Source organism: Triticum aestivum, chromosome 5B (assembly GCF_018294505.1).
Source record: "Triticum aestivum cultivar Chinese Spring chromosome 5B, IWGSC CS RefSeq v2.1, whole genome shotgun sequence".
Taxonomy (NCBI): Eukaryota; Viridiplantae; Streptophyta; class Magnoliopsida; order Poales; family Poaceae; genus Triticum; species Triticum aestivum.
The window spans coordinates 33,806,882-33,815,956 of NC_057807.1; the positions used below are offsets into that span (position 1 = coordinate 33,806,882).

At 40.8% G+C, this 9,075-nt stretch overlaps 1 protein-coding gene across 2 annotated transcripts; it reads right to left on the reverse strand.

The window, feature by feature from the left end:
- Nucleotides 1–865: 865 nt before the first annotated feature.
- On the reverse strand, nt 866–8,847 carry LOC123110240 (uncharacterized). 2 transcript variants are annotated; one of them, XM_044530716.1, is made up of 4 exons: nt 8,414–8,847; nt 7,075–7,232; nt 4,873–5,117; nt 866–4,663 (listed from the first exon to the last, which is right to left on the reverse strand). In XM_044530716.1, the coding sequence occupies exon 4, from the start codon at nt 3,220–3,222 to the stop codon at nt 1,723–1,725; it is 1,500 nt and encodes a 499-aa protein (XP_044386651.1). In that variant the 5' UTR covers nt 3,223–4,663; nt 4,873–5,117; nt 7,075–7,232; nt 8,414–8,847; the 3' UTR covers nt 866–1,722. The 2 variants fall into 2 exon arrangements, with proteins under 2 accessions (XP_044386651.1, XP_044386650.1); XM_044530715.1 differs by lacking the exon at nt 7,075–7,232.
- Nucleotides 8,848–9,075: the final 228 nt, after the last annotated feature.

Below are 9,075 nucleotides of genomic sequence, written 5' to 3' on the forward strand. Positions count from 1 at the left end.
ACTTAAGAGATTGTTGATCTGTTTTGATTACTAGCTCTCTTCCTAGCAGATAATGCCTCCATCTTTAAAAAGCTTCCAAAATGGCTAAAGCTTCTTTTTCATATGTAGACAGAGATGCATTTCTTGGGCATAGTGCTGAACTATAGTATGCTAGAGGTCTCCCCTGTTGCATCAATACTGCTCCAATACCTTTACCAGAAGCATCAGTTCCTAAGATGAAGGGTTGAGAAAAATCAGGTAGAGCTAACATTGGAGTTGTGATCAAAGCTTGTTGCAGAAGATGAAAAGCTTTATCATGCTCACTTGTCTGTTTAAACTGTCCTTTCTTCAGAAGATCATGCAAGGGTCTACAAATAATGCCATATCCCATGATGAATCTTCTGTAATAACCTGCTAATCCTGGGAAACTTCTTAGTTGAGTTACATTATCAGGAAAGGGCCAATCAGCAATAGCTTGTATCTTTTTGGGATAAGTGGCTACTGCTTCAGCTGATAGTACATGACCAAGATATTCCACTTGTTGCACAGCAAACACACACTTGGAGAGTTTAGCACTTAACTGATTTTCCCTCAACATTTTCAGAACTAGCTAGGTGTGTTCCAAATGCGCTTGCAGTGTCTTACTGTAAATCAGAATATCATCAAAGAATACAAGTACAAATTTTCTGAGATAAGGAGCAAAAATTATGTTCATGAGCACTTGAAAAGTGCCAGGGGAATTTGATAGACCAAATGGCATTTCCAAGTACTCAAAATGTCCAAGGAATGTTCTGAAAGCAGTCGTATGTATATGATTTGGATGCATCCTAATCAGATGATATCCTACTCTTAAGTCTAGTTTGGAAAAGTATTTAGCTCCATGTAGTTCATCCAGTAAATCTTCAATTACTAGTATTGGAAACTTGTTCTTTACAGTGGCTGCATTAAGTTTTCTGTAATCAGTACAAAGTCTCATTGAACCATCTTTCTTCTTCACTAGAATAACAGGTGCTACATACGGACTTTGGTTGTGTCTTATGAAATGAGCTACTAACCGTTTCTTGATCTGTTCTTCCATCTCTTGTTTTTGATTATTGGGCACTCTATATGGTCTGGAGTGAGGGGGGTCTGTTCCAGGCTTTAATGGAATAGTGTGATCAAATTCTCTATGAGGAGGGAGAGAGGATGGTTCCTTGAAAAGATCAGCATAATCCATTAACAATTTCTGCAGCTGGGGAGGAGTTTTAAATCCTATTGGAGATTGCAGAACAATGTTGTGCATCTGCAATAAAAAAACCTCAACTCCTTTGTCCAACATTTTGTTTACTTCTTCAGCTGGAGCTTCTTTTACTGTTTCCAAAGAGCTAAAAATGGCAGTAGTAACAGTCTGTTTTCCTTGCAATGTAAAGCTGAATTTACTTTCTGGCACATGGAAAGCTATAGGACTCACTAGTGCAAACCAGTCATAGCCCAATATAACATCATGACTTGGCAATGGCAACACTCTGAAATTATGTGTCACTGTTGTTTTAGCAATGTGAAATTCACAATCAGGAGCTACAGCATTAGATAGTAACTTGCCTCCACCAGCTACAGCTATCACTCTTGGTTTAACAGGTAACAAATGGCAGTTTGATCGGACAACAAATTCTTGACTCATGAAAGAAGTAGTACTGCCAGTATCTAGCAATGCAATTGCTCTCTTTCCATTAATATGAATAACCACCGTTGGGGTTGGAACTGCTAGTTGATGTCCCATTGCATGAGCCGATATGAACATTGCATGTTCCCCTTCTTCCGGTATTTCTTCTTGCTGCTGCTGCAAATCTTCCTCTTCATTATTAGTGTGATCTTCCCCTTCCTGCTGCAGTAAATGGACATTTGGAATGAGCTTACACTTGTGACCATAGACCCATTTATCTCCACATCTCCAACATTCCCCAGGTTTCCTGAATTTCTGGTTAGTAATCCCGTTTTTTCAGCTTGTTTGTTTGGTGGTAGTTGCTGTTGTGGAATTACTGCAGCTTGCTTTGATTGGAAATTGACATTTTGCTTCTGATAGTAATTTGTATAGGACAATCCTTGCTTCTTTGTGGCAGTATTCTGAGGTGGGTAACAGGGCTCTACTTCTCTAACTAAATAGTATGCATCAGTAAGAGTTTGGGGCCTCAGAGGCCTGAGCTGAAATTTAATTCCTTCCCTCGGTCCATTGACATAGCATTTGACAAACCATAATTCCCCCAATTCAGGAGTTTCTTCCATGATCTCTGCCATGAGATCTTCAAAGTGTTTTGTATATTCAAACACTGTATTGTTGCCTTGCTTCAGTGAATTGAATTTCTCAGTCAGATCATAAGATCCTTGCTCAGAAAATCTTTTAATGACTTCAGTACCAAACTGCTTCCAAGATACTTGTTTCTTTAGAAACCCAGATCTTCTCAGCCATACATCAGCATCATCAGTGACATACATTTGAGCAAGGGAGACCTTGTATTCTTCAGGCGCGCCAGACATCTGGAAGTATTTATTACACTGTCTGATCCATCCCACTGGGTCCTCTCCTGAGAATCTAGGAAATTCTAGCTTAGGTCCTTTGGTTATAGATTTCATGAACTGAATTTGCATTTCCTGTTCATACGTCTTGTGATAACCCTGCCACATCTGCCTATCTCGTTGCTGTTGATAGTACTGATTGAATGCAGGAGTATGCACATTGTCTCTTGCTGTAACCGGAGTGCCCACCATACTGTGTGTTTCCTGTCTCCCTTGTGCAAATATAGGAGGTATTGTTGCTCTGTTAGTTCTGATAGGAGGCAGGTTTTGGGGTTGCAAGTCTTCTAGTTGCTTGGATTTGTCCTTTTCTGCTGCTAGTTGTTTTCTCAACTGCTCCACTCTAGCAGCCTGATTCTGTGTTTGCTCTTGGTGCAGAGTAGGAGATTTGGCCACTTCTCCCGAACTAGAAGGAAGATCATGTTGCTGCCCCAGATGAGTTGATTTAACTAATGTCTGAAGGATAGTATTGATAGCTGACAATTGTTTACCCAGGTCCAATACGACCTGTTCCACAGTTCCCACTGTTGTTGAAATCTCACCTTGCTTGGCACTAATCGACTGTACCTCCTCTTGCAACTTGGACACCTGATTTTTCATCTGGGCACTGTCCTTCTGCCGAACCCCAAAATCATCATGCAGCGCCAACACTTCCTGAAGATCTGCATCATCAATTGCCTTGGCACGCCCCATCGCCGTGATCTGCCTATCAGAAGAGGAATTTTACCACTGACTACGTCAGCAACCCGAATCTCATTGCCGATCCTGCCGCCGCCACGGTCCTCGCCTCCCTGACGCACGAACCGGTGATGGACTCGGGATTTTACCACCGCAGAGTTGTTCTGCGGCAACCGATCCACGCTGCCGGTCTGCGTCCGAGCAAATCACCGCCACCAGCGCCTCCGCTAGCCAACACCGTCGCCGTGCCACCTCTAGTCAACCGCCGTCGCTGCCGCAAAATGGTGGGAATAGGGTGGGATTTTACCTCAAACACCGGGAACCACCCATCTACGCCACGCCGCCGGGGAAGAACTTGGCTCTGAGTACCATTTGCCATACCCGAATCATCTATCACTCTATATGGACAAGTCTATGGAGTAAATCAAGCAATCGCTTGGGATCTGTGATGTATTATAGCAATAACCGAGTCTGTAGTGTATAGGGCTCTAGTCCATACTTGGCAATTTGGGGAATTCTCAATGCCCGTCGCCAGCCACAGCCCGGCTATTAAGTAGGCGAAGCTTTACAGCTAATGGTGAAGGGAGGATGACGGAATACAGTAAATGGTAACACAGCTACCGTGGGCCGTCCGATAACCTGAATCGGTATTGGCCAGATAAGCTACACCTAGCTGTATTGATTACTGAAGATGCAGGTTCAGAACCTGACAACACAACTTCATTGGTTCACATTTCACTGAATAAACATACTGAACACAAAGAATTACTATGATCAGTTACCATAAGTTGATAGTCATACTAAAAAACACTCATTTTGGGTTAAACTACTTTTTTTAGTTGGAGGGTAAACTACTTTTAACAGCTTGAACAAGATGGTAGATCCAGCTCAGAACAATTCTTAAAAAAGGAAAGAATTTCAGCACAAAACAAGGGAGCAGGGCAATAGTAGGTTGTGATCTTGAAACTAAGAAATATTCGTCTTGTACACAAAAGGACAGCTATCTTATAAATAAATCCTAGCACTGAAGGCCGATATATATTTTATCACCATGGCAGAGAGTAACAACAAAGAGAAAGATCATTTTGTTTTTACCATGAACTAAAGCTGCATATAAAAGAGTAATGCTGCTTGTGCAAATCTGCGCCACAGTCAAGAAGGTACGTTACGGCAGTGATGTTTCCATTTTGTACAGCATACTCCATTGGTCTATAATCTAGCAGCGATAACAACATGGCCAGGTTGAATTCAATGACTAATTAGTCATAAAGCCGCACAGATTGTCCCTCGCCGTGGAGAGGACGATACATTTTCCATTGTTTATTAGGATAAGAGAGTCTGCTCATTCATACAAATTTAGTTGAATTCAAAGCATGCTTTGGCAATGGTAGATGCTTGTTGAACTTTGAATGTCACGGCTTCATCATTGGTCTTTAACACAGCGCCCATTTCCTCGCTAAAAAATACAAATATAACATCATCAACTTTCTGAATTCGTATATTCAGAAACTTGTGAACATTCAGCAAAATAAGAAGTTCGTATGGATCAACATAGAGTTGCAAATTAGAAAACTAGAGAAACATTCAACACGTATCGTGCAAAGTTGTATAGATGTGGATATGGTTTGACATCAGAAACATCCAAAGTCTCAAAATGAAACTGACCTAACATGTAGGTGCTGATCGAGGCATCCAATTAATGATGCAACTGCAATGTAATTATACGGCAGAATGGTAGAGAAGAAGATGCTCAAGCTCTGTAATTACATTACATGTAGATCACTGTCCTCGGAGTAGAGTAAGGTCATCTCGTCATGGATCTTGTCACTGATACTTACAGATTTAGTTGGATTCAAAGCAAGCTTTGGCAGGATTCATCATTGGTGTTGAAAACAGCGCTCACTTCCTCCCTGAAAAATAAAAATATAACATCGTCAACTTTCTGAGTTCCTATATTCAAAAACTTGTAACAAAAGAAGAATCAACATTCGCTCTAGGCACCTGTATTAAGAGGTAGCCATGTAACAACTTGCCGAGGTGTATAAAATCAGTTTAGTTTACTAGACAGCAACCAGAGCCCTGTTTAATTTACAGTCACATTACACAGCATAGCCCCCTAAGCATGTTTAATTTAAACATGGGAAGAAGAAACTTAAAGATATCAGCAGTCCCGTTCAATAAATCAAATACTATTGTCCATTCATCTAATATTTTCAAGGAGACCAACTTTCTAGGTAACCATTGTAGAAACTAAAAATAGGATTGTCCATATCAGCCTGACAAAACATAAGTGAGAGCATAGTGAGGCAAAAGAGAGACCGAATCATCCAGTTTACTAAACATAGATAGCAAATAATAAATTGACAGGCTGACCAATGAAACCAAAAGAATTATGATCCAAATGACAGCAAGCAACCACAATCCACAAGCAAATTGACAGGTTGATCATTGAAAACTTGATCAAGAACATGTAGACAAGTCTCATCAATGTGCATGCTAGCATCACCATCTACGAAATAAAGTGCATTGAGTTGTTAATTACGCCTAGTCAAGACAAGCTCAACCTTTCAGGAACGTTGATGTATATTTCCTTGCTCGTCTACCAAACAAATTGTATCAACTTATAGGATAATCTAGTCGACCTTGCAATCTAGTCTAGAACAATGGCCGACAATACACACCCAGAACTAACAATTTACACATCAGAAAACTACAGAAACAAGGTATAATTAACATGTACAGGTTCAACAGTCAACTCGATATGCATGCTGATATATCACCATCGATCTACCAGTCATGCAGAGTTGTACAGGTACAGATATGCTCTCACACCAGCAACAATAAGGTCTAAAAAATTAAACAGAACTAACATAGCTGCTGTAGTACTGATTAATGCATCCGAAAATGCAATTTTCGCTATAGAGCAGAATAGAGAAGCTCAACTTTCAGGTATGTTTCCATGCTCGTCTACCAAACAAATTTAGTCAACTTAACAATTAGCATTGCAATGGATCCAAACAAACTTGGGACTTAACTGAGACTTCCAGGAAACTTGAAGATATACACCCAACCTTAAAAAAATAGGCGTGCAAAGGTCGTATGGATCCAAATAAAGTTGCAATTCAGAAAACTACAGAAACAGTCAGCACATATCTAGTCAATATGCATGCTTATACCAATATCTTGGTACAAATCCATACATGGTTTCGAATCAGAAACATCCAAAGTCTCAAAACGAAACTGACCTAACATGTAGGTGCTGATCAAGGCATCCAATTAATATGCTTGCTGATATATCAGCATTGATCTACTAGTCATGTAGAGTTCGTTCTACGGATCCAGCTATGCTTTGATAGTAGCAACAATAAGGTCTAAAAAATAAAATAGTTGTTGTACTGGTTAACACGTCCAATAATGCAATTTTCATTATAGAGCAGAATAGAGAAGTTCAACTTTAAGGAAACTTGATGCATATGTCCATACTGGTCTACCAAACAAATTATACCAAGTTAACAATTAGCAATGCAAAGGTGCAATGGACTCAAATAAACTTGGACTTGATTGAGACTTCCAGGAAACTTTGAAGTATACATCCAAACTTACAAAATTAGTAGTGCAAAGTTGGTATGGATCCAGATAAAGTAGCAAATCAGAAAACTACAGGAACAGTCAACATGTATCTAGTCGATCTACTAGTCCTGCAAAGTTGCACAGATCTGGATATGGTTTCACATCAAAAACATCCAGTCTCAAAATAAAACTGATCTAACATGTAGGTGCTGATCAAGGCATCCAATTAATTAGGCAACTGAAATGTAATCATACAGTAGAATAGTAGAGAAGAAGAGGCTCGAGCTTCGTTATTACATTACTTATACGTCTCCCTCCTGTGATCAGAGCAGTGTCATCTCATTGTAGATATTGTCTTTGATACATACAGATTTAGTTGAATTCAAAACATGCTTTGGGAGATGCTTGTGGAATTTTAATGTCACGCTTCATCATTGGTCTTGAAAACAGCGCCACTTCCTCACCAAAGAATACAAACATAACATCGTCAACTTTCTGAATTCGTATATTTAGAAACTTGTAGAAATTCAGCAAAAGAAGAATCAACATTCGCACTAGGCATCTGTATTAAGAGGTACCCAGGTAACAACCAAAGCCTTCTTTATTTTACAGTCACATCACACAGCACAGCCCCACAAACATGTTCAATTTAAGATGAGAAGAAGAAACTTAAAGACAACAGTCTCACATTGAATTAAACCAAATAGTACTGTCCATTCATCTAATATTTGTAAGGAAGGAGATCAACTTTCTGGGACTTAAGAAGCCTGATCCAACTGACAGCAAATGCACCCCCCGCAAAAAAAAGGACAACAAATGCATGTAGGCATGTCTTGTCAACGTGCATGCTAGCATCACCATTTAAGAAATAAAGTGCGTCGTGTTGTTAATTACGCCTACTGACGATAAGCACAACCTTGCAGGAAAATTAATGTATATTTCCTTGCTATCTACCAAACAAATTGTATCAACTTATCAAGATATTTAGTCAAGCTTGCAATCTAGAACAATGGCCAGCCAGACCTAAGAAAAATTTAGCCTGTTGAGGTCCAGGATCCAAATAAAACCGCACACCAGAAAACTACAGAAACAAGGTATAATTAACAGGTATAGGTTCAGCACAATCGAATCAATATGCATATTGATATATCATCATCGATCTACTAGTCATGCAGAGATATACGGGCCTAGATATGATTTCACTCCAGCAAAAATAAGGTCTAACAAATTAAACAGAACTAACATAGTTGTTGTAGTACCGATTAATGCATCCAATAATGCAATTTTTGTTACAGAGCAGGATAGAGAACCCAACTTTCATGAAAGTTAATGCATGTTTGCATGCTCGTCTGCCCAACAAATTTAAGTCAACTTCACAATTAGCAATGCAATGGATCCAAACAACCTTGGGCCTAGACTCAGACTTCCAGGAAACTTGAAAATATACATCCAACATTACAAAAATTAGCTGTGTAAAGGTCGTACGGATCCAAATATAGTTGCAATTCAAAAAAATTCAGAGGCAGTCAACACATATCTAGTCACTATGCATGCTGATACCAATCGATATCTTGGTTGTACAGAACCGGATATTGTTTCACATCATAAACACAAAGGCTCAAGCTTTTGTAATTACCAGTAGAGAAGATGTCTGTGATTGAGCTGGCGTAGGGGATGAAATCCAAGTATTATCGAAGTTTGGCAGCCAGCACGACCACCTCAGCGGCGCCCTGGGGGCCGAGCAGGACCATCTCATCATGGTAGCCCATCCTCGCGTCGTGGAACTGGCTGGCAAGGTCGTCGTGCACCATGTAGAGAGAGCACGGCCACCTCCTTGGCGCTCTGGGCGAAACTGATGTTGCCCTCCATCTCGCCGGTCTCCCAGCTCCGGCGGTCCTCGACTTCCTGCGGCGCGGGGATGAGGTCGACGCGTGATGCATCAGGGGTGTAGCACAGGATGTGCGCCAGCCTGATGCGGCCCCGACGATCTTACCTGGAGGAGATCGAGCAAGAACCAGACGGAGGAGGCGAATCTGGGGGTGCCAGCCGCCGCCGACCTACTCTACTCGGTTTGGGGCCTGTCTAGGGTTAGGGAGAGAAGTTGAGGGATGTCGGTGTCAAAACCGGCAGATCTCGGTTAGGGGGTCACGAATTGTGCATCTAAGATGGATGGTAACAGGAGACGGGGGACACGATATTTACCCAGGTTCGGGCCCTCACTATGGAGGTAATACCCTACTTCCTGCTTGATTGATCTTGATGAATATGAGTATTACAAGAGTTGATCTACCACGAGAT

Excerpts from the sequence above, each read along its gene's own strand:
- LOC123110240 (XM_044530715.1), bottom strand. The coding sequence starts at position 3,222 with ATGGGGCGTGCCAAGGCAATTGATGATGCAGATCTTCAGGAAGTGTTG.